The sequence below is a fragment of the Miniopterus natalensis genome, chromosome 14 (genome assembly GCF_054644295.1).
Source record: "Miniopterus natalensis isolate mMinNat1 chromosome 14, mMinNat1.hap1, whole genome shotgun sequence".
NCBI lineage: Eukaryota > Metazoa > Chordata > Mammalia > Chiroptera > Miniopteridae > Miniopterus > Miniopterus natalensis.
The window spans coordinates 37227754-37252729 of record NC_142094.1 but is presented as its reverse complement, the minus strand read 5'-3'; the positions used below and the strand labels follow the sequence as shown (position 1 = coordinate 37252729).

At 34.9% G+C, this 24976-nt stretch overlaps 1 protein-coding gene across 1 annotated transcript in view; it reads right to left on the bottom strand.

Annotated features, from left to right (window-relative positions):
- BTAF1 (B-TFIID TATA-box binding protein associated factor 1) overlaps nucleotides 1–24976 on the bottom strand; it is an 83415-nt gene that overhangs the window by 31821 nt on the left and 26618 nt on the right. Inside the window, exons 5-18 of the mRNA XM_016220768.2 lie at nucleotides 24670–24833; nucleotides 22412–22548; nucleotides 19904–20033; nucleotides 19563–19631; nucleotides 14120–14209; nucleotides 13428–13523; nucleotides 13154–13330; nucleotides 12281–12421; nucleotides 11352–11476; nucleotides 8801–8921; nucleotides 3183–3287; nucleotides 1932–2081; nucleotides 1493–1635; nucleotides 1068–1242 (exon numbers count right to left, since the gene is read on the bottom strand). Coding sequence (XP_016076254.1) covers nucleotides 1068–1242; nucleotides 1493–1635; nucleotides 1932–2081; nucleotides 3183–3287; nucleotides 8801–8921; nucleotides 11352–11476; nucleotides 12281–12421; nucleotides 13154–13330; nucleotides 13428–13523; nucleotides 14120–14209; nucleotides 19563–19631; nucleotides 19904–20033; nucleotides 22412–22548; nucleotides 24670–24833 — 1823 coding nt within the window. The remainder of the gene's footprint in view (nucleotides 1–1067; nucleotides 1243–1492; nucleotides 1636–1931; nucleotides 2082–3182; nucleotides 3288–8800; nucleotides 8922–11351; nucleotides 11477–12280; nucleotides 12422–13153; nucleotides 13331–13427; nucleotides 13524–14119; nucleotides 14210–19562; nucleotides 19632–19903; nucleotides 20034–22411; nucleotides 22549–24669; nucleotides 24834–24976) is intronic.

Below are 24976 nucleotides of genomic sequence, written 5' to 3'. Positions count from 1 at the left end.
TAGCTTCACATGCCATACTGTAGAAATGGATATATAATTTAAAAGCTACTTACCTGCCCCCAAATTTAACTAACCCTTCCCACTCTCTCTGGTTGTTGCCTGCCCCAACCAGAGGGGGAATGGCCTCAGTGGTGAGCCATGAGGGGTTCTGTGGGATCTGGGTGATGAGCCTGGGCTAGACAGAGTAAGTCCAGGGAAGCTCTGTGAGGGTCCAGAAACCGAACTGTCAACACTTGCTGCTGAGTCTGAGAGGCACAAAAACACAGCATCACTGCCTCTCCAGCACACCGAGTCCTGCCTAAAAACAGATGAGCCTTGCTTCTTTCTGGAAGCAAAGCTGGGGTCTCAGTTGCAATAGAGCATGGCTCAATTACTTTTAGACACAGCTCTGACAAACTGCTAAGAGGCAGTAAATAAGCAACTCTCACAGCAAGTGCAGACAGTTAAATTTCCAGAATTCCAGTCAATGGATTAAACAAAGCCAGCAGGAAGTTTTTTTAATTCACAGAAGCAAGACTTATACAAAATCATACATCTTACTAGAAGTTAAATGGGCTGCAAGGGCATGGATTATTTGGAAACATAAAGATTTTGGCTTAAATGTGGAGATTATTCTTCCTGTGACCAAAAATTCTGCCCTTGCTAGACTACTCATACAAATGGATCTCTAGTACCCAAAGCCTCTTATCTTTTGTAGTTTTCAGTGATATTCGAGAGAGAGAGAGAGGAATGAATGACCAATTGTTTCTGGACTGCTTCCATACATACACTTTTTTTTAAGAGGGACATTTCTTAGCAAATAGTAGGATCGAAAGTAAATGTTAAGTATAGGCATAATTAGTAGTCTCAGGTATGAGACTGGGGGTTCTATGAAAAAAGTCGAGGGTTAAAGGCAAATGAGAAACAATGTTTCAATATAATCTGAAATACTTTTTTGTAACTGTTGGAATTTTATGCAGAGAAAATTTTCACTTTTCTGCTTATAAAGTATAATGAAAATAATCCTAACAGCTAATGAAAATTGGTTTACTTAATGTGACTTCATTACCTTTTGAGCAAAATCTTACCTTTTGTAAAGCAGCCCATTCACAGATTACCAAAGCAACACTAATCCTCTGTAAGGCAGATTTGGAGTTCAAATGGAAGAGTAGTAACTGGCCAAGGGATTCAGCTGGTTTAATTTCTTGGGTTACTACATTTACACCTGGATCACAAATACAGCAACAAAGTGCTCCTAACAACCTAAAAGGAAGAAAAAAAGAGTTACTATAGAAGTTACCTGAGGTAGTTTCCCCTACTGAACCTGTAACTTTTCCCAAAAAGACATAACTCCAATCTTACATACATACATACATCCTATTTAAAACTTCAAAAAATTAAGCTTTCTTATACATTAATTTTTTTATTTTGTAACTAGTGTGATGAAGAAGGATTAATAGACACATTAGAGGAATCTTTGGGTTAAATAAATTTTGAACTTATGTATACTCACTTGGCTGCCATCATTCTAGCCCGCATAACCACAAAATCTCTGGTGGATGGGTCCTCCATAATGGTGTCTGCACCTGCAATGTACTCCTGAAGTACTTCTTTACTCTGGCTTTGGCCTTGGCGTATCTTACCACCTGTTTTTTCCTAGAGGGAATGAAAAAAAAAAAAACCACAAAAAACAACAATTAAAGATTAATCATTAAAGTTTAACAGCAACATCAAAAATATTCTCATTTGTTATAATCCCAGTAAAATACAGTTTTCACAAAATTTTAGTGGATAAAAATTATGCATTTTGTTAAGATCCTCATAAGATAATTTTCCCTTAAGTTAAATAAATAAAATCATATTTACGATAAAGCAATACAGATTTCTTACATGGTTACCATATTAATAATTATGAGCTGAACATACAAATAAAGTACATCCCTTTCACTTACCTTGGCTCTCGCTTTTACTTCCAGCAACATATTTAAATCAATAGGTAAATGTGAAGGCTGCATCATTAAGCAAAGCCAAGCACCCATCCATGGACAAGCAGCTGCTACCACATACTGAACTGAAGCCTTGCTCAACAATTCCATCCAAACCTACAGAGTGAAAGGGGAACATGAAAGTGAAACTTTTCTAGTAAGGGCTAATAAAGCCTTATACTTATTTTTAGGGATGCTAAATTAAAAAAAAAAAAATTCAGAAATAGTACAGAGATTAATTTTAAAATTCAATATAGAGGCCTATTTTTAAAATACTGGGGTTTTTAGGGGAGGTTTGTAACTAAAAAATGTAATTAAAAAAAAAGTTAAAAAAAGGGTAATACAAAGAATTTTCAGTATTTTATGAGTCATTTAAAATAAAAAATACCCATAAAAATAATAGAGTTGTCAAAATCTCAGTAAGTCACTGAAATCCTTTGCGTTATATCATCAAGTTCAATACTAATACAGTCCCATATTCAACTCACACTTCAAGATATAAGAGCTCCTGATAAATATCCTCTGCTAACTTTAGAGGTCATAATATCCTTGTATAAATTAAGAACAGTATAAGTCTTGATTCACAATCTTACTCAATAAGGTACCTTACTTGATGCCTAACATTAAATGGGGTAGGACCAGTATGAAGTAACAGTGGTAGAAATAACACCACTGTTAATTCAAGGCTATTAACAATGAGCCAATAATTCAAGACTAACTTAACAGGTTTTAAGGTACAACAGTGCCACCCCCCCCATGTTATTAAATATATCACATGGTTCTTCTTTAAACATTCCAGCACATATAAACAATCTTGCTAAGTAAAAGGGAAAAGTGCAAGTCTAAACTATGACAATCAGACTCTACTTATCACCAATAAATCCCAAAAGATACTTTGCAGGATCAATAAGCATTCTGATAAATAGGAAAATGAGTGACAGAGAAAAGCAGTCATTCCTTCATTTTATTTTCTGTAGTGAGGCTAAGAAAATACTTAAAATATTTGCATAGAAGGTCACACAAGAGAAAGAAGCATGGCCAGTTGGGATTTAAATATCATATTGCATAAGAAGCCTATTTCCTCGTCTCACCTTGCAGATCATCGAATGATTTCTAATTTCTTAAAAATCTCTGACCAACAACAGTGTAACAATTATGAAAAAATTTAAAAACTACCAAGTTACTGGGAAAAGGAATACAGATATATTCACTGTGTACCTTGTGAATGAGGTCCAGAATTTCCTGGCTACTTTCTAGAACACAAAACTGAAAAATGTGCCGCAGCATATCAGGAAGAATAGGTATAAGCCAAGATGATGAGTTCTGAAAACAAAAACAGAATCAAAGCTATAGTACATAATTCATGGGTATTAGCTTACTTGAGAAGTTATAAGTCAAATAATCTCAAAGTATTACCATGAAAAGATTATATAGCTTTATCGAAAAGGTTCAACTAGTGATAAATTCTGACAAGATTTTAGAGCAACAGTACCATATTGACTATTCCAGTAGTGTGGAGAAACCGAATGGCATATAATGGCTGGGAAACTGGAGAAAGTCTGATTATGATTAACAGCACTAAATTTTGCTTCAAATATGCTGAAACCATCCTCCACATGGAAGGAAGCTCTAATAAGCAACATCTCCTTGGTTATGTTATATATCATTGCTTTGTCAGGGAAATTTGAAAGATGATCAGATTACTGCTGCTGTTCTGGATGATCAGAATTTAAGTTCTATTGTAGTCACTAATAATCCAAGTGAGGAATTATAAGATGATACCCAACCTAGAAAACTCTATTTTGACTTTGGTACAAAATTAAGGCAAAGGTTCTTAATCTATTTTGGGTCAGGGAAACTTTGAAAATCTGATGAAAACTATGCACACTCTTTTCTTAGAAAATCGCACTTACATACATATTTAGGTATAACATTTTGCTACCAATTTCAGAGGGTTCCGGGATTCCCTTAAGCCCAGGTTTAGCACCTCAACCCAAGGAATTTCTCAACAATTCAAAAGTCCACCCCAAATTAAGCAATCAAAGAGTGCTCAACCAAATGCCTATTGTGTACCCAGGATTCTCAGAAACGAATCTCACATGTTGTCTATTGTTGTTCAAATAATTACAAGATCACTGAGTAAGACTGACCAACCAAAAAATTCTAGTAACTCACAGTACCTATCACCACATCACACCATAATTTTTTAAAGCAAAAATATGTTGTTTGGAAGGAACTGAAAAGAAATTTGAAAATTTAAACTGAAATTTCAGGCAGCTAGAAGTTCTAGGGATAGCACATAACTTAGAAAGCTATGTATAATTTTCTAGCAAATGAAAAACTAATGAATGACAAAGATAGGACTGGGGTTGTATGTTCTCAAAATGGGTTGAAAGATGTTTAAAACAGACAACAAAATCATCAGCTGGGAGAGCCTATTATGCCTTAACTACTTTTTACTGCAAGGGAAAGGGAAGCTAAGAAGTTCTTTTCTCATCAGACACAATTAGGGACAATTTTAACAGAATTAGGAAAGCTGTAATAACAACAAGCAAATAATTTAATACTACTCTTCTATAATCTCTTCTCTCTTATGATTTTCGAAACCCCATCATATTTACCAATTTTTTTAACCCACCCTACCCCCAACTCCATTATTGGAAATCCAAACACTGCTTGTAGATCCCAAAGCCGTATCTATAGGGGAATACTGTTTCCCCTATATTTATAAACAATAAATGTGATACAAACTGTAGTAGTCTTCTCAGGCTACATTCTTAACTACTATAGTAAATTCTACTTTATACTTATTAAAAATAACTAGGGGGAGGAAAGAATGAATAGGTAGAGAATAGGGGTGGGAGCTGAGGGTGTGGGGGTCAGAATTTAGAGAAACTATTCTGTATGATACAATAATGAAGATATGTCATTATACATGTGTCAGAACCCATAAAATGAATGTACAATATGATTTGATTGATAATGATGTGTTAATGTTGGCTCACGGACTATAATAAATGTACCACTCTGGTGTGGGATGTTGATGGTGGGAGAAGCTGTATTTGGGGCGGGGGAAGAGGTATATGCTGTGAACCTAAAACTGCTCTGAAAAGTAAGCTTAATAAATAAAGAGAAAAATAAAATTTAAAAAATAAAGAGAAAACACCCCCCCCCTCAAAACCCATCCCAGAATATATAGATCAATATCATCACAGGAACTAGCATTTGAAAAATGCAGATTCTCCAGTAGCGTAGCATAAATTCTACTTACTAGAAAACATAAGATAAGGTTGGGAAAACATCTGTAGGCCAAAGTCAGTTCACCTGAATAATTGTACAAGTACCTCCTTTTAGATATGGTTGCAGAAAATAACTTGCCTTTAGCTCACAATAGTACCATCTTAAAAGATCACAAGATATAGTTCAGTCAATCCAGAGTCAGTCCATCTCTTACAAAACTGAAAGCTGGCCCATCCATTTTCATTTCTTCTACACTTGTCCTCTAGTAGGCACTGATTTAGACAGGTAATTTAGTGCTGTCGCTTTGTATTTATTTATAGGTTTGTTTACTTAACTAGATTGGTGAGGGAGCAGGGCACAGTAGAGACTATGGTATTTTCAGTCCTTTCCCAGAATTGTAGTTGGCAATAAATCCCTAACTGGTAAAATTGGCATCCTAGGTGGGCTAAGATCTTGCCAGCACCCTTTTGCTATGTCCCCTCTTTTATCTTCCCACAAGTATTCCCACAAACTGGGTAGGTGTGGAAAAAAGCAGCAATCTGATTATCATTACCAGAAACACCTGATTCCTGATTGCAGCCAAATTAATCATCACTTCTACCTCTATAGCAAATGAGTTAGGTTGCAGGGAAGATCTGGAAAGAAGCTATAAAAATAAAATGAAGCTCTGGCTGGTGTGGCCAGTGGTTACAGTATCGCCCACACACTAAAGGGTCGTGAGTACGATTACCAGTCAAGGGCATGTACCTGGATTGCAGGTTTGATCCTGGACCCACTTGGGGCATGTGTGGGAGGCAACCAATTGATGTCTCTCTCTCACATTGATGTTTCTCCCTCCCTCCCTCCCTCCCTCCCTCCCTCCCTCCCTCCCTCCCTCCCTCCTTCCTTCCTCTCTCTAAAAATCGATGGGAAAAGTATACTCTGGTGAGGATTAACACACATTCACACGAAGTGATGAATCACACTCAGTTCTTTCACTAATCCCATTTTGCCGCCCCCCCCCACAAACCCAATTCTATATTTAGATAATTTATAATAGCTTATTCTGTTCATGTGCCCAACCAATACTTATTGAAAGTGGCTAGGTATTTACACTTTGTCTCCCCTTTCCATATCTTTATAAAATCTGGCCAAACCTAATTATGCTAAAGTTCTCTAAAGTCAAAGTCTTAGTAAAGTCTATTTTTTGGTCTTTCCATCTCTTCATATGCATATGTTAAACTTTCTTACATCCTGGATTAAGTGTGCCTCAGATTCCAACTCAATCTCATGTATATCTTTGTGCTAAATATAAGCTTCATGCCAAAACCTGCCTTTCAAACATGATTCACAAAGTGACTTGGTGCAGATGGAATGAAAAAGTGCACCCAGTCAACAGAACATGGCTAAACAAGAGATTCGTGTCCAGAAGCATACCTTTCTAGATCTTAGAGTCAAGTTCTGGCTATAACAGTTAGTGGTTATCAACACTAGTTAATCTAGATATTCCAGTAAAGGAGTTTACTGATAGACATATACATTCTTGCATGTATAAACACAATCAGGCTAAAGAGAGAATGTAGGAAGGAAAAACAAGTGGTAAATTCACTCAGATTGCCAAGCTGCTAGTTTAGCAAAAAAGTTACACCTTGACTTTAAGTCATTACCAAATGAAACTAGTTTGGTTTGCTTAAGAGTTCTTATTTCATGCTCCCCAAGAAACCAGGCTTGCAAATACTTTCACGTGTTAACATCGCAGACAGAGGCACAGGGACTAAACAATTTATTTTCACAGATACCATGGTATGTTATAGAGAAGTTCCAATAGATATAAGATTCACAAACAACTGTATTAACTATGATTCTATTTAAGGATATTTTAGGGAATTGCCTGCCTGCATATATACTTATGATCAAATAAATTTTAAGATTAAGGACAAGGACACCTTTCTCATAAAGTCTTCTGGTTTTATAAAGCAAAACAAAACAAAAAAATTACTAAAGATAATCAGAACTTTCAGGGGAACAGAGGCATCAGTCTTTCTGAGGTATTGATGCACTGAGCTACAGCCAGGTTTAGCCTAACCAAATTACCCTGGAATTACTGAAATAGGTTGAAAAGTTAGAAACTAAAACCAGAATAGAGTTACTAGTAATTTAGAAATGAGGTTCATTTTCAGGGCAGTGAAACTATTCTATGTGATACTATAGTGGTATATATCTATCATTGTACATTTCTAAACACCCATAGAATAGACAGTACAAAGAGTGAACTTTAATGTAAACTATGGGTGTTAGTTAATAATAATGTATGAATATTGGTTCATCAAGTGTAACAAATGTACTACACTAATGCAAGATGTTAACTATAGGGGAAACTGTTGGGGGTGCATACAGGGGCATATGGGAACTATGTACTTTCCGCTAAATTTTTCTGTAAACCTAAAACTGCTCTTAAGTAAAGTTTATTAAAAACAAACAACCCCCCCAAAATAAAATAAAACCCATGAAGGGAAGAAATTTGGAAATTTCAAGAGGCCTATCCAAGTGAATTTAAGAACACAGTTCTTACATCAAAACATTTAGATAAAAACCACGAAAGTAAAATAAAGTGAAAATTCAGAATAACCCATGCCAGTTTTGTCATAGCAACCCATGCCTGATCAACTGAGGATTATAAAACAGACCTGATAGTTTTTCCTCAGAAGAGTCTGAGTAGACAAAATAAAAAATAATGCAAAACAAAATTTACAGATGCTGATTCATAGAAGTGCAACACAGTATCATGCTGCAGATTAAAGCAAGTCTATATGGAATATTCCTAATTCACAAAGAAATGCATGGTTAACACAAAGGAGACATTTATTCATACTTACAATCTATTGTCTAAAAAAATTAACCACTGCTTTTTAAAGATCACTGGCTCAAGCTGTAGTACCTATAAATAACACCAGGATAGAAGAATGGATTTCTTATATTTCCCTCAATTCTAGTATTTTGTTTGACCTATAGGGTTATTTTAAAAATAGGAATGTGAAGCCTTTTATAGACAGGGCAAGGACTCCTCAGCTCATCACAGAAGATTCCATTCATACCTTGATATTACCTGAATGATTGCTGCAGGCATTTCAGTATCTGACTCCTGAAGTATACTATCCTTGGAAATATCATGCTCTTAGGATTGAGTAATCCTTAAGAGGAGGCAAGTGCCTAGCAATTTCATTGTTAGTCTTCAGAAATACTACGTAGCTTCAAATGTAACCTTCTAATCTGCAATGGGTTCTGCAAACCATCAAATTATCAACCACACAGAGCAAAGACTGAATAACAGATCTTTGACAGGAAGGGACTATTCAATTGTTCATAATATTTACTGAGGGCCTCCTATGTGTTAAACACTATTCCAAGTGCCAGTAATATAACCTAGAGCAAAATATTAAAATATTTCTGCCCTCATGGTAATTATATTCTTATGTGTCTACATGGTCACCATACTATTACTAGGTCCAGCATTCTACTGATCTTTGGATATGCAACACGGGTAACCTGGTGGTCCAATTTATTTTATAAAATTAATTTATATAAATTTCAAGATTACTATAGTTATTCTTTCTTACCTGGTCCTGTGTTGATAATAACGTAAACAGAGTTTCCAGTGCTGCTCTTCGAACTGATGATATAGTGTGATGCAAAAAAGGCCAGACACGTGGAACTAAAACTGTGAGTGACTGCTGAATACTAATAAAGAAGACACAAGTTAATCTAATTAATCTCAGTTGAAACTCCATTGATACATTATTTATCATTTCCTGGTGGACCTACTATCTTTTTTGATGAGTAAATTCTAAAAATACAATTTTCATATGAACATTCATTTAACACCCTCATTCAAAACTGTTATTATGGCACCAGCATAGCCAGAGCAAGTAGTCATAAAGAAGAACAGAAATATCAACATTAAGTTCTTCTATGGCACTCATGTCATGAATTACCTTTATCAAATTAGAACTTTCCAACACAGATGTTTTTATTCTTAATCTGTTCTTACTCAGGAAAATGGGAAATGTAGTTAGCCTACACAAAATCAGGATTGCTAATCCTTACTCCTCTCCTGTGGGCAACCATTAGATACACATAATTTACATGTGGCCCCTCTGGGGCCATCTCTGACACATGTCAAATGAGCAAGAAGTGGTATGGTAGTTGCTCTGAAAATTACCCTTAGCATTACTAAGTTAAGAAAACTCAAATATCTTCCTTCTTACAGATTAGATTTTAAATGGGGAAGAAAGCAAAGCCACATATAGGCTAACAACTTGGACCATAAGGTTCCTGTCACATCCATGAGTGATTTATCAGTTACCTGGAATTAGGAAATGATTGGTAAGTAGCATTTGAAATACATACCTCTGTAGAAAAAAGGCATGAATAAAAAAGAATATGTCAGTGTAACTATTTATCTGTTGTTTTGTGGTCCCTCTTAGGAGGCCTATCTTTCAATACTTCAATACCTGAAGGTTTGTATAAACCTGACTTCTTACATTAATTTACCCATTTAGTACACATGCAACATAGACATAAAACAGACTCAAAATATATAAAAAGCATTATAACAAGGTCTTGTTAATAGTGTAACTGCTCATGCTCCAAATGACATGCTGCATTTCTTCTGACATAAGCTAGAAAGTATATGCCAAATATCACAATATATGAAGCAAATTTTCTAATAAAACAATTTTGAAAAGAATTTTAAAAATACATTATTTCATATTGAAGAAACAGAATTTTCACTACTTTCTTTCATTTTCTTACATTATCCAGCTTTTCTGACACTATCTTAGTTGGTGATTTTTTTTAGAAGTCCTAAGTCTTTTATTTAGAGCAGTTGTCAATAAACTAAGGCCCACAGTCCAAATCCACTCTACCTGGTTTTTTAAATCAAGTTTTACTGCAAAACAGACACATTTACTCTTTTATGTATTGTCTATGGCTGCTTTTGTGCTACAATGGTAAAGTTGAGTAGTTCTGACAGAGATCGTATGGCCCACAAAGCCAAAAATATCATTATCCGCCCTCACAGAAAGGCTGCCAATCCCTAACGAAGGGTAATCAAAAATTCTTACATTTTGCAGCTTGAGGAGGGCTTTCACATAGATTAACTCATTTATTCCCTATAGCTTTCATTATTAATGAAAGCATATGAAAATTAGGAAATCCCATATATGCACTACCACCACCACTTTTCTCATTTATTTTGCTGTTCCAATTTGTAGACTGTACTACTAGCCTAAACTTAACAGTGAAGTACTACCAGTTGGTCAGTATTATTTGAAACATTCTCTACATGTTTTCATACATCTATGATTTTCTTTGGGAATACTCACAGAACCAGAAATCATTTATGATCATAATCATATGAACATTTACTGAACACCCTCACTAGGCTAAGAACAGTAATTAATTTTCTCATCTGTAATTTTTTTTAAGTTGCATACAAATTTTCACTTCTGTATCTCCAAGGATACTATTAATAGAAACAATAACATTCAGGAGCCAGTCTAAAACGAAGGGAATACATTAATTAGCTGAGCTTCATTTCAAATAATCAGGATAGGAAAATATGACACTAAATTTCTTGATTTACGTTTTTGGCTTTACCCAATCTCTGCCTTTGGACATTACATTACATTACTATGCATTTCCTTCTTGATGAGTAATCCTTGAAACCAAGAACAAAAGCTGAAATAAACATTACAAGGAAAAAGTTCCTAGAGGAGCAAATTTTGGAAAATACAATGCTGCTGGTTCAATGTTAACTATATCAACTAAATATCACTAAGTTAGGCTAAAGTTCTATATTCTGGGGTTAGAGGTGAAAATAAAATGCAATAATTATGTTCTGAAGTCAACTATTATAAGATGAATAAGATGAAGAATTCTATAACCAAAGTAACCCAAGGGTAAAAGAATATGACCTTTTTAAGCTCTTGCTCCAAATGTGCTAGTGTCAGATAGTTTAAAAACAAAGGCCTCCTGAAAATAGTAGTCTTTGGCATCACCAACTTACAGTACTGTTCCTAAAAGCTAGACTATTATATTTTTAGGCTTAATTATCTGGAAATTTATATAAATACTTTTTACTTTATTCCACTAAATAAAAATAATTACCTGCATTGTTGAACCTGAGGGTAAGTTAACAGGGATGAAAGAAGAGTCATAATACTATTTGTTGAAGCTGTTAGATCATCTAGTTCCAGAAGAGCATCCCATAAGGTATTTATAATGAAGGGTACCTATAAGACCAGTTATCAAAAAAACAGTTACTAATTTTACACAAAATATTCACAAGCCATGCCAAGTTGTATCCCAGGAGTCACTACCAATTCAAAGGCATATACAAACCCAAAGATCTTGGATAGTGTCAATTTTGAGCAAAGTTAAGAAGGGGATATTATTTGCCTTTAACAATTCCCTATCCCTGTTTTTAATGCCACTCATATCTACTTTGAAACTTCTCTTCCTAACCAGATTCGCAATGGTAGGGAGAATTCAGGAAATAAAATAGTCAATACTTTATTTTATATAAAAACTAAACTTTGAAAACAATAAAGACACACAAGACATAGCCCTCTATGTAATTTTATTTAAAACACTACTATAGACAAATGTCATTTGTAAAATACTGCTTGCTACACTTCCAAATATAAATGTTCTGGTTTTGATAATACAAGGGAAACAGACCTTGAAAGAGGCACTTCAAAAAATGAGACCAGATTAAAAAACCAAAAAAACAAAATCAAAACAAACAAAAATCACATATGTCTAAAAACCAAGAGTAAAATAAAGAAGAGATGTTTGCTTTTTTTCTCAGGGAAATTCCCTACATATTGTGTATGTGAATGAGAAGGAGGTTAATAGACACAATTCACTCTTCCCAAGGATAATGTGTATCTGAGTTGCATACACCAGAGGGTTGTCACAAGAAAAATAGAGAGTGAAGGAGAAAAAAAGTAGTGAATGTTTTTCCTAATACTTTATGCTCCAAATGTAAACAAGCTCTACAGGAAGAATATACCAAAAAAATATATTAAACTTACCTTTTGTGTCTGAAGATACACAAGGCTTTCTACCACAGGTACTAATGATGCTGCAGCAACAGCTCTGACATCATCATCAAGGTCCTGGAGTCCTTCAATTATTTTAGTTAAAACTTTAGGCAATAAAGTATTAATTACATCCTGCAAAACAGTACATCAAAATAAATTAACTTTCTGTAGTACAACTATTGTGCTTAAATATTTATTATTAAACTTGCCATATGAAAACATAAATTCCAATCTTTATTAAAAAAGAATCACATAAACAGAAAAGAAAAATAACATCAATAGAAGCCTATGTAGCTAATCCTATTTGAAAGACTACAACAGTATCAAGTACTTTATTATTATTCAGTGTCATTTAAAACATCAGGACACGTTCTCAAGGTAAGACTATGAATTCCCTGTGTGACTACACATACAAAGATAACCCTGGCACTAGAACTTTAACTTCTATTTCTCATTCAACTCCACTGATAACCAAAAAGGTATGAGAAGAGGAAAAGAAAAGCAACCCCTTCCTGCTTCTCTTTATTCCAACTACTCTCTTTTTCAAGTTCCCCAATAGAGCCAGCCTTCAGAGGCCACTCCTGTGATCACACACAATGAAATCTCACCTAGAATTGATCTGGCTATGAACAGGAAAAGGTTTCCAAACCTAATTCATTATCTTTTCACTTGTATGTAAATTCTTATCTGTATCGCCTGTCTCTACTGACATTATCTTAAGAAGGCAAGTCTTGGAAGGACTGACTTCCAATCATCTGTTAAACAATCTGTAACACTAGGAATCTAGGGCCATTTCATATAATTAGTAAAAATAAACAAAGGGGAGAAACTCTCCCATATATGCTTCAAAAACTGAATATTTACCTGACGAACTGCCAAAGCATATTTTATTCCTAGCAGACCACCATGTCTAACTTCCCATTGTTCCTGTGTAAGTAACTTAAGCAGCACATCCACAGTCTTATGAACTCCTGTTTCATTCATGTGTTTTAACACCACACCTAATGTTTGAGCACAAGTTTCACGAACTGGTGCCACAACCTACAAATGAGAAAGGAAGAAAACTTTTATTTGCAAAAGGCTTATTTTGCTGAATTTGAAATTTAATTGGGCAAAGCCTCCCTTAGGTGATACTTACTTCATCAGAAACAAAGTCTCCAAATCTGTCTAATGCAAAAACACAAAGGAGTCTAATAACCAAGTCTTCCAACCACTCTTGATGCTGCTGAATCATCTGTTAAACAATCATTTTTAGTAACAAAGATCACACTTTGTACTGGGGTTTGGGGAAACATATTAGGTCCAAAAAAAAACTAAAATATTGAGATGGATTATTTTAGCTGTAGGAAGAATAACCAAAATATATTAGAGTCCCAATTGCTATATTTAATATTAACCACATCCTCTTTATTAGATTGAGATATACTATACCAAAATGTTTAAAATTCATAAATTCTATTATACTACTTGCACTCCAAGAGAAATGAAGAAACTCCATGCTACACCAATCATATTGCTCACTGACCTCTAAACTATCCTCTTATTCACCTTACTCTACTTCTAATCCATTACATCCTGCTCAAATACTCTTGCTTCTACATACTTTTCCAATGTTTCTGAACATCTTTCCCCTGAACTAATTTCTTCCTGTCTATACGTAGACTTTGATCTTAACCTTTTTACTTTTACTTTTCCCCTCATAATCACCTCTCCGTATTTCTTACTATTTACCTCTCATTTTTACCTCAGGGTACTTGCTGTTACTTCCCTAACTTGGAAAAAGAGCCAACTACTGAAATTCAATAATAATTATTGCTTTTCTAGACTTACCTCTTCTAAAGTACTGTCTCCCATTTTACCACCACTTTTCCCATGAGCTTTAAGGATTTCCCTAAGTCCAGTGCCTGCACCATGTCGAACCTAAAAATAACCAAGAAATAAATGTCAGAAGTTAAATGCTTAAGAAACCAAGTTTAACTTTTCTTTAATTTGACAAGGAAATATTAGATTTTTAGGAAATTAGAATAAGTGACATTTCATAAGAATGTCTTTTTCTTCTACTAACCTAGGAGAACTACACATATAAATTTTACAATTTTGGTTATGTGGAATATTTTTTAAATCAAGCTAGGAAAATAGCTATTCTAATATCTTCTTTAGATATACATAATCCACTTGTATGTCCCTTCTCTATCCTCTACTTACATTCAGCATTATCTACATTAAAGAAGAAAGTTTCATATATTGTTCTTTATAGCCCCGATACCAATATTTTAGAAATATGTGCATCAAAACTAAGTTCTAAAGCTACCAGTGTTAAATGTCAAAAGAATAAATTCAAATAAAATACCTTATAACTAATGCTTCACTGTAGCCCTGTAGCCTTCTGAAGTGTCATTTGGAAGGAAGGAAATGGGCCACTGACACTGCACCCACTTATTCTAAGATCTCATGTGAGTTAAAACATGAATAGCTTTAAACAGAAGTACATCAAGGAGCAGAAAGGCTGCTGCTAAAAGGTACTCCAAACCAGTGTTTTTAAAATTATCCAGAGGCCACTGTAAGTGGAACAGAATGGTTTGAGACCACTAACCCTCAACTTCAACCAGAGGAACTTTACTTTCATCTTTTTTACATAGTTAAAGATATTCTTTGAAGAAATATTTTTGAGGTTAAAAAGCTGGTGTGGAAATTACTGCTTTTAATCAAAATTGTTCACTTCCAAAGGACACTTTTACTGTCTGAGAGAGATATACAAGTCTTTGTATTGTAGTGAAAAGAAATGAATAAGCCACTAAAGAAATACAACAAAAATGATATGAAAGCTGAAAATCAGTCTAAAGTTTTCTACTTGGTGAGTAATATAAAATGCCTTGACCAGTGGTCCTGAGAAGGACACAAGGGAAGAATAAGTACCATGATAAAACAGACTGTACTTGACATGGTTCCCTTCATTGGCAAAGAAAATAAAGCTAGAGAAATTGTAATAAAAGAAATTGTAGACATCAAGCCTGGTAGGAAGGGTGGAGATGTGAAAAGGGCTGGCCATGCTCCCACACGTGGCAGCTGAGATTCAGGAGAGGTATGTCAGCTACAGAAGTTCCTTCTAAGGTCACTCCTGGAGCACCCAGCTCAGTTGATCAAGGAGACTGCACCACTGGGTCCCACAGGACACCTACTACTTAAGGCTATACTACGAAGACTGGGAGTCATAGCAGATCTACCTAATACATAGAAACAAACACAAAGAGGCAGCCAAAATGGGGAGATAAACAGACCCGAAATGAAAAAAGACAGGAGAAATCTGAAGGAAAAAAACTAAATGAAATGAAGGCAAGCAATTTATCAGATATAGTTTTAAAAAATGGTTATAAGGATGCTCAAGAAACTTACGAGAACTACAACAGCATGAAAAAAGACACAGAAACCATAAAAAATAAACATCGGCCTTAAATGACATACTAGATCAGATGGATTTTAACTAACATCTTCAGAGCATTTCACCCCAAAAAAGCAGAATATACATTCTTTTTAAGTGCACTTGGAACAGTTTCGAGGATAGACCACAAAACAAACCGTAAGGATACAAAACAAGTCTCAATAAACTTAAGAAAAGTGAAATCATATCAAACATCTTCTCTGACCATAGTGGTATGAAACTACAAATCAATCACAAGAAAAAAACTGAAAAGCACACAAAGACATGGAAGTTAAATTACAGGTTACTAAACAATGAATGGGTTAACAATGACATCAAGGAAGAAATCAAAAGATAGCTTGAAACAAATGAAAATGAGAACACAACAACCCAAAAATCTATGGGACACAGCAAAAGCAGCCCTAAGACGGAAATTCATAGCATCACAGACCTACCTCAGGAAATAAGAAAAAACTCAAACAATCGAACTTTAAACTTAAAGGAACTAGAAAAAGAACAACAAATAAAGCCCAAAGTGCAGAAAAGGAAGTAAATAGTGACGATCAGAGCAGAAATAAACAAAATAGAGAAGCAAGACTGACACACCTTTAACCAGAATCGATGAAGAATAAAAGAGAGAGGACCTAAATAAAAAATTAAAAAAATGAAAGAGAAGTAATGACTGACACCAAAGAAATACAAAGGATTATAAGAAAATATTATGAACAACAAAGCCAACAAATTGGACAATCTGGAAAAAATGGATAAATTCCTAGAAACATACAATCTCCAAAACTGATTCAGGAAGAATCAGAAAATCTGAATAAACAGATTACAACTAATGAAATAAAAGCAGTAGTAAAAAAATTCCCAACAAACAAAAGTCCTAAACTGGATGGCTTCATAGGTGAATTTTATCAAACATTCAAAGAACTGACACCTATCCTTCTCAAACTATTCCAAAAAGGTCAACAGGAAGGAAGACTCCCAGGCTCATTTTACAAGGCCAGTATTTTCCCAATTCCAAAACCAGATAAAGACACTACAAGGAAAGAGAATTACAGGCCAATGAACACAGATGCTAAAATCCTCAACAAAATAGTAGCAAACTGGATCAAGCAATATATTAAAAAGATCATACACCATGATCAAGTGGGATTTATTCTGGGAAAACAAGGTTGGAACAATATACACAAATCAATAAACGTGATGCACCACATAAGCACAATGAGGGATAAAAATCACATGATCATATCAATTGATGCAGAAAAAGCATTTGATAAAATTGAACACCCATTTATGATAAAAACTCTCAGAAAAGTGGAACAAAGGAAGCATACCTTAATGTAATAAAGGCCATATATGACAAACCCACAGCAAAATCATACTCAATGGGCAAAAACTACAAGTGTTTCCTTTAAGATTGGGGACAAGACAGGGATGTCTGTTTCCACCATTCTTATTCAACATAGTACAGGAAGTCCTAGCCACAGCAATCAGACAAGAAGAAATAACAGGCATCCAAATTGGAAAGGAAGAAGTAAAACTGTTATTATTTGCAGGTGACATAATATTGTATGTAGAGAATCCTAAAGATTCCACCAAAAACTACTGGAATAAATGAATTCAGTAAAGTAGCAGGATACAAAATAAATAATAGAAACCAGTTGCATTTTTATACACAAATAATGAACTATCAGAAAGGGAAATTAAGAAAACAATCCCATTTACAACTGCATCAAAAAAAAATAAAAATCTAGGAATAAATTTTGCCAAGGATGTAAAAGACCTGTACTCAGAAAATTATAATACACTGAAAAAAGAAACTGAAGATACATATAAATGGAAGTATATACCATGTTCATTGATAGCAAGAATTAACATCATTAAAATGTCCATACTACCCAAAGCAACCTATAGATTCAACACAATTCCTATCAAGATACCAATGCCATATTTTACAGAACTAGAACAAATATTTCAAAAGATTATATGAAACCACAAAAGACCCCGAATAGCCATAGCAATCTTGAGAAAGAACAAAGTAGAAGGAATCGTGTTACTTGATATCAAACTAAAATACAAGGCCATAGTCATCAAAACGGTATGGTACTGGCATAAAAACAGACATACAGATCAATGGAGCAAAATAGAGAGCGCAGAAATAAATCCATGCCTTTATGGTCAATTAATATTTGACAAAGGAGGCAAGAACATACAATGGAGTAAAGGTAGTCTATTCAATAAATGGTGTTGGGAAAACTAGACAGATATACATAAAAAATGTGTATACACCATCCACCATATGTAAGAATAAACTCAAAATGGATTAAAGACTTAAATGTTAAACTCAAAACCATAAAAATCCTAGAAAGAAACGTAACAGTAAAATCTCAGACTTTTCATGCAGCAATATTCTTCTTGATGTATTGCCTCGGTCAAGGGAAACAAACAACAACAACAAAACACAAATGGAACTACATAAAACTCAAAAGTTTGTGCACAGCAAAGGAAGCCATCAACAAAACACAAAGACAATCCACTGAATGGAAGAATATATTCACCAATGACACATTTGATAAGGGGTTAATTACCAAAATTTATAAAGAACATATGAAACTCAACACCAAAAAAAAAAATCCAATTAAAAAATGGGAAATGCCCTAGCCAGTCTGGCTTGGTGGTTAGAGCATCCGCCTGCAGACTGAACAGTCCCGAGTTCTATTCTGGCTAAGGGCACGTACCTCTCTTGCAGGCTTGATCCCCGGCCCTGGTTGGGGCTTGTGCAGGAGGCAACCAATTGACATGTCTCTCTCACATCAATGTTTCTCTCTCCCCCACCCCCACTCTCTCTGAAAAGCAATGGAGAAAATACCCTCAGGTAAGGATTAAAAAATAATAAAAATGAAATTAAAAATGGGCAAAGAACCTAAATGAACACTTCTCCAAAGATGGCCAATAGACATATGAAAAGATGCTCAATACCATTAATCATCAGAGAAATGCAAATTAAAACCACAATGAGGTATCACCTCACACCTGTCAGAATGACTATGATTAATAAATCAACAGACAAGTGTTGGTGAGGATGTGAAGGAAGGGGAACCCTCATGCACTGCTGGTGGGAATGCAGACTGGTGCATCCACTGTAGAAAGCCTCAAAAAATTAAAAATGGATCTGCCTTATGACCCAGCAATTCCACTTCTGGGAATATATCTGAAGAAACCCAAAACACTAATTCGAAAGAATATATGCACCTCTATGTTCATTGCAGTGTTATTTACAATAGCCAAGATTTGGAAGCAGCCCAAGTGTCCATCAGTAGATGAATGAATAAAATGGCTGTGGTACATTCACACAATGGACTACTACTCAGCCATTAAAAAGAAGGAAATCTCACCTTTTGCAACATCATGAATGGACCTAGAGAATATTATGCTAAGTGAAATAAGCTAGTCAGGAAAGATAAGTACCATATGATTTCACTTACACGTGGAATCTAATGTACAAAATAAACTAAAAACCAAATAGAAACAGACTCATAGATACAGAGAACAGACTGACAGCTGTCAGAGGGGACAGGGTTTGGGGGGCTGAGTGAAAAAGCTGAAAGGATGAAGCAAAAACAACCACAACAACAACGAGACAACCACCATATGGTAACAAGGTAAAGGGGGGAAAAATAATGATGGAAAAAGACTTGACTTGGGGTGGTAAACACACAATACAATATACAGATGATGTATTATTTGTACACCTGAAATCTATACAATTTCATTAACTAACCAATGTCACCTCAATAAAGTCAATAAAAAATAAATAAAAATAACAGGTTTAAAAAAAAAAAATCATACCTCCCAGGAGGGATTAAAAAGGTCGTTGCAAAGTTCTTCACAAAAGCTTTCCAAAGGCCATTCATTTGTCTAAATAAGAAAAACAACATTACTACTAATTCAAAAGGTCTATTTTATGCTAATAATTTAAGTAATTTAATAAAGTGTATTTATGTGGAGGTCTAGTAATAATAGTCAGGTTATAAAATTTTTAAATAATTAAAATTTTATTAGTGAAGTAAAGATATGATTTTTAATATAATTTCTTTCAATTGGCAGATTATTAAACACTACTACTGACACATTAGTATGAAAAAATTATAAACAATTTCAAAGGACACTTTAGGGCATTTCAATAGTACCTCTTCAATTAAGGAAGAATTGTCAGGAATATTATCAATCAAGACTTTGGAATCATTTGCAGACTGATTAATAACAACATTTGATATTTTTCTTCTCTTTTCTTCTGGTTCTCCATCTGTGCTATCATTGCTAAAAAAATGAAAGTAACCATTTAAAGCATGAATAAGGAAATGTGAACCACAATAAATGTAAGAAAATCCATCATTTGAACAAATGTTTCGTCATAGTTTGCTTACGTGGTTTACATATAATTTCATGTATCAAATAACTAAAATTAACCACTTAAAATTTTTGAGCAAAAATGTACTCTGCTACTCTTATTGATGAATAATAGTCAATGAATTCTTACTTACAAATTGGATCTCAAATTAACAAGTTTTTTTTTCTTCCTCTCTAGAACCAGCTCCTCTCAAACTCCCTTGGTCTAACAACCTAAATCGGGCCCAGCATAACTTTTAGGCTTTTGTACCGAGGAGAAAAAGTAATATGCTGAGTGACACACTATAATTTTACTAGTTGTTGAATAAGATAGAGATAAGACAACTGATCAATGAAAAATGTATCCAGAAAATTTGAGAAAATGTTATTTTATGACTAAAAGACCAGAATTAACAGTTAATTAGCACAGTTAAGGTATACAGAGCATTATTTTCTATAAATATTGCCCCCATCTTAATAGTGTAATTTGTTTGGCCAACTATTTTTTCTATAAGGTGATGAATGAAATCTGAGCCTCTCTAATGTCACTCCTTATTGTTTTTACTCTAATTCTCTCCAATCTAGCCACATCGGTCACCTTACTGTCCCTGAATTTATTAAGTATATTTCTACTTCCAGGCATTTGCCCTTGCTATTCCATGTGGAATTTCTTTTCCAAATATAGAATCCTCACTTCTTTCAGATCTTCACTGAAAAGTCAACTCTGTGAATCCCTTCTTGATCAGCCTATTTAAACTTTAAATTCTCTACCCCAAAACGTTGCACGTTTTCCTTACTTGCTTTATCTTTTTCCTTCTAAATCCTCACCATTAACATATGATTCTCTTATTTATCTTGTTCCTCATCTATCTCTCCCTCTTCAATGTAAGCTCCACAAAAACAGAAATCTTATCTGTTTTATTCACTACTGTATGCTGAGGGCCTAGTACAGTATCTTGCACATAGAAGATATTGAGTAAATATTCGTGGAATGAATGAATCACAAGTCTGAAAAATAAGGACTAATATTTCTAATATTCAAACACTTGGGTAAAAGCTCTTATATAAATAAAAGCCAGTAGAAACAATTACTAGGTTACCATATGATCTTAATGAGCTACTAACTGAAAAAAGCCTGTAGTTAACAAGCAATAAAGATTCTATACTTAAAAATAAAACAATCACATATAAAATTTTATACCAAGTAGATGTTTATTATTTATCCTCCTTTGTGCCTAGCTTTTAAAAGAAAACACTGAAACACTTTTTAGCTTTATATGAATGGAAAGAACAACAAAAGGTTGTCATCAACAAACATTTATTTTCATAGGCTCTCATATTTAATTCATTTACTCAAACACTTTTTTTTTTTTTTAAATGTATATTGATTTCAGAGAGAGGGAGGGGAAGGGGAGAGAGAGAGAGAAACATCAATGATGACAGAGTTGTCTTTGGTGGGCTGCCTCCTGCACGCCCCAACTGGGGATTCAGCCCGCAACCTGGGCATGTGCCCTGACTGGGAATGGAACCACGATCGCCTGGATCCTAGGCCAACGCTCAAGCACTGAGCCACGCCCAGCCGGGCTCAAACACTTCTTGAATACCACTAAAAATTCTGATATAATAGAGCTGAGTGGGGCCCAATAATCTGCATTTTAACAAGTCTCTCAAAATGCTTCCCAAGGGGTTTGTTTTGAAACATCCTTTGAGAAATGCTGCTCCAACCATGCACAGATATCACTTTTATTAACTCATTAAGAATGTGAGGACCATGAGTTTAATCAGAGTTCTTTCCTACAACAGGTTAGGTAAACAAGCCTGGATTATTACCTGCTATTTGGGTTAGCTGCCAGCCTAGGGAACAGGTGATATAGTAATGTAATAGTTCTCACTTTACTAATGCACTATTCTTAACCTGTGGCCCTTAGACCATCATCTCTCTGACTTCACTCTTTACTACTCTCATTTCCACCACTCATCCCAGCCATATTGCCCTTTCTATTTCTTGAACATTCCATGATTAAGGCATTTACATTGTTGCCTCTGCCCAAAATGGGCTCCCCCTGGAAGATCTTCAGCCCTCATTCAGAGTTCATAATTAGTAAGAAAAATATCTGCACATGCAGATTTTTCTGGCAAGTTGTCCTAGTCCCTAGTAATAGTAAATACTCTCCGGCAGTTGAGCAAGACAATCCAAATGGTACTCCACAGCTAGAGACAATGTCAGCAAAAAGTTTTTAGAGATCAAGTAGACACATATTTAAGCTAGAAGGCGTTATCGTTTTAAATGAATAGAAAAAGATAATTACCTCTTTTCATTAGTTTCCACTGCATCCCTGGATCTCTGTTTTGCAAATAACTTGGCCATTCTTTTCGCTTTGTTCTTTTGTCTATTGCTCATTCCTGCTCGGAATTCTGAGTCAATCAATTCAGCTGCCTGAAGAGTCTAAAAGAATAAAAGAACACTGAGTTTGAACTTTAGAAGTTAAAATAAATATCCATAGTCTCAGCCTCAAAAGAGGACCAAGTCTATAAATTTCACTATATACAAATTGATCACATTCTTTTTTGAGAGCTTCATGCTATTCTGCTGTATGGCTGTACCATTATTTCACTCTCTTCTCTTCCTTCTTCCCTACTCTTCCAATTCCCAACAGATGCTCAAGCGTTTCGTAACTTTTCTTATGTCGCAGATGTGGCACAAATGTATGATCCTAACCCACCAAAAGAGCTTTGAAGAGTGAGATTTCAAAATAACCATAATACCAACCAAAAATTATAAGAATAAAGAATGTCAATGAAAATAACTGATACTCATCATCTGCTGAAAAAAATTTTTTTAATTATATCCAGAAGTGATTGGTCCAGCATCCTATAGTCAACTTACCCCACAAGCTTCCTTCCTCTAAGGCACTCACAGCCTACTATTTTTTTTATCTCTTTTCCATTCATGGAAGACATTATAAAGGCTGTTAGAAATGCTTTGGGCCCAAGCCTAAAAATCCCTTCTGCCCTTAACTGATTGAGAGTCAAATGAAATTTACCATTCTACCACCAATCAAGGTCACTGGTATGGATGTCATGTACAGTCTTGATCCAGGGACTACTGGCACACATACAAGGTAATGCAGCAGTAATCAGCCTATGACAACTCCTCCCAAAGGTCCATGACAACCAAACTTGGATCTTTCAAACCATAAACTGGCTGTTGCCCATCCCTGTCCAACTATTCTGTATAGAGACCATTTTCTCTAATATTCCTGCCCATTCATTTTCTTACACCATGCCCAATTACCACACTGTGACACAGTACTACATTTTTGTTCTCCTTTGTTTTATTCTATTTTCTTTTTTATTTACATCTTAAGCTTCTTTTGTACCTCATTTCTTTCCATTCTTTGCTGGTTGTCATATTTTCTGCCTCTTTATACTCTTTTCCTTTTTCCCTCCGGCATGTGCAATATTTTTTTTTTGTCTGCAAAAGTAATTCATCATCACACATACCCTAACCCTAAAAAAATATAGTTGACAAATTCTAATGGTTAAGAGACAACTAGTATAAAGGCAAATAGACCATTCTCAACTTAAGCAAAGGGAAAGGCCAAGGGAATGAGAAGGTAAGGGTTTCATGACTGCAAAGCAGGAAATCCTAACAGGGCCCATAAAACCCTAAAAGGATACTGCAGGGGCAAGAGGAAAGGCTGCTGAGCCCCTGAGAGGTAGTATTTCACTTGTATGTGAATTTTTCTGAGGAGAAAGCCACTGCTTATAGAGTCTGGGACATTTAAAAAAAAAAGAGAGAGAGGCATACAGGCATCCATTGGGAATAGGAAGAATAGAGAAAAAAGGAGCAATACAGAACAAAATTATAGTATAGCCACCAACAAAATAACCTGAGTCTGTCAAAAAAGAATGTGATCAATCTGTATATACAGATATTTAAGCTACACGAAGTCAATAAAGGTAAACATGGCTTAAAAGGACACATATACTTGTATATACATAGAAAATTTCAGGAAGAATGCATAAATAACTCAAAAAGGGTTGCCTATGGAGCATGGGGCATGGGTATCTATCAATTATTGGAAAGAAATTTCTTTTACTTCATACTGCATATCCTTCTGCATCTAAAAGTCCTTTTTTATCATGTTTGTTACTTTCTCAAATTAAAAAATGAATCACAGCTCTAAAGATTTTAGATTCCTATCTGACTACGATAGCCCTTACTATCTCCCACTCTCAAACATTTACCTTTTGTTTCCTTCGCTAAAGAACAAAGGAAAGAAAAATTGGTGCAACTAGGATCTTTCAATATGAGAGGCTCCTAAAGGTCCACCACAGCTTTTATCTAGCAGTACAGTCTCTATAAGGTAGGTCGAATTTCTGTCTCTTTAAAATCTGTCACCAGAAATCCAATTTATAAATAAAAACATTACATTATGGTGGCACTAAGCAGCAATCAGCAGAATTAGGGACAGCACTTTTTTTAAAACTGCAACTGCATAGCAAAAGGAAGCAAGCCCTCTGTATAATTACTTAAAATCAAACAAATAAAGGTTTTACCTACAGGTTGTTTGTTTACAAGGGCTGCTGAAGTTGGGGTATAATCCAAATCTTCATCATTGAAGAGTTCTTCAGTACTCATTCCAATGGCTTCTCCCATATTAAGGCCAAGTTTCTTCTGTAATAGTTTTCGTTGGCGTGCTATCCTCTCTTTAGGATCCACTTCACCTTTAAGCAGAAAAGGAATCCATTTCCTCCAAATCAGTTAAGAAGTATTCTAATACATAAAGATCAGACTCGATTAAAATACAAAAAAAAATTTTTTTAACTATTAAAACACCCTTCCTGACAATAAGCAAACCATAGTTTTC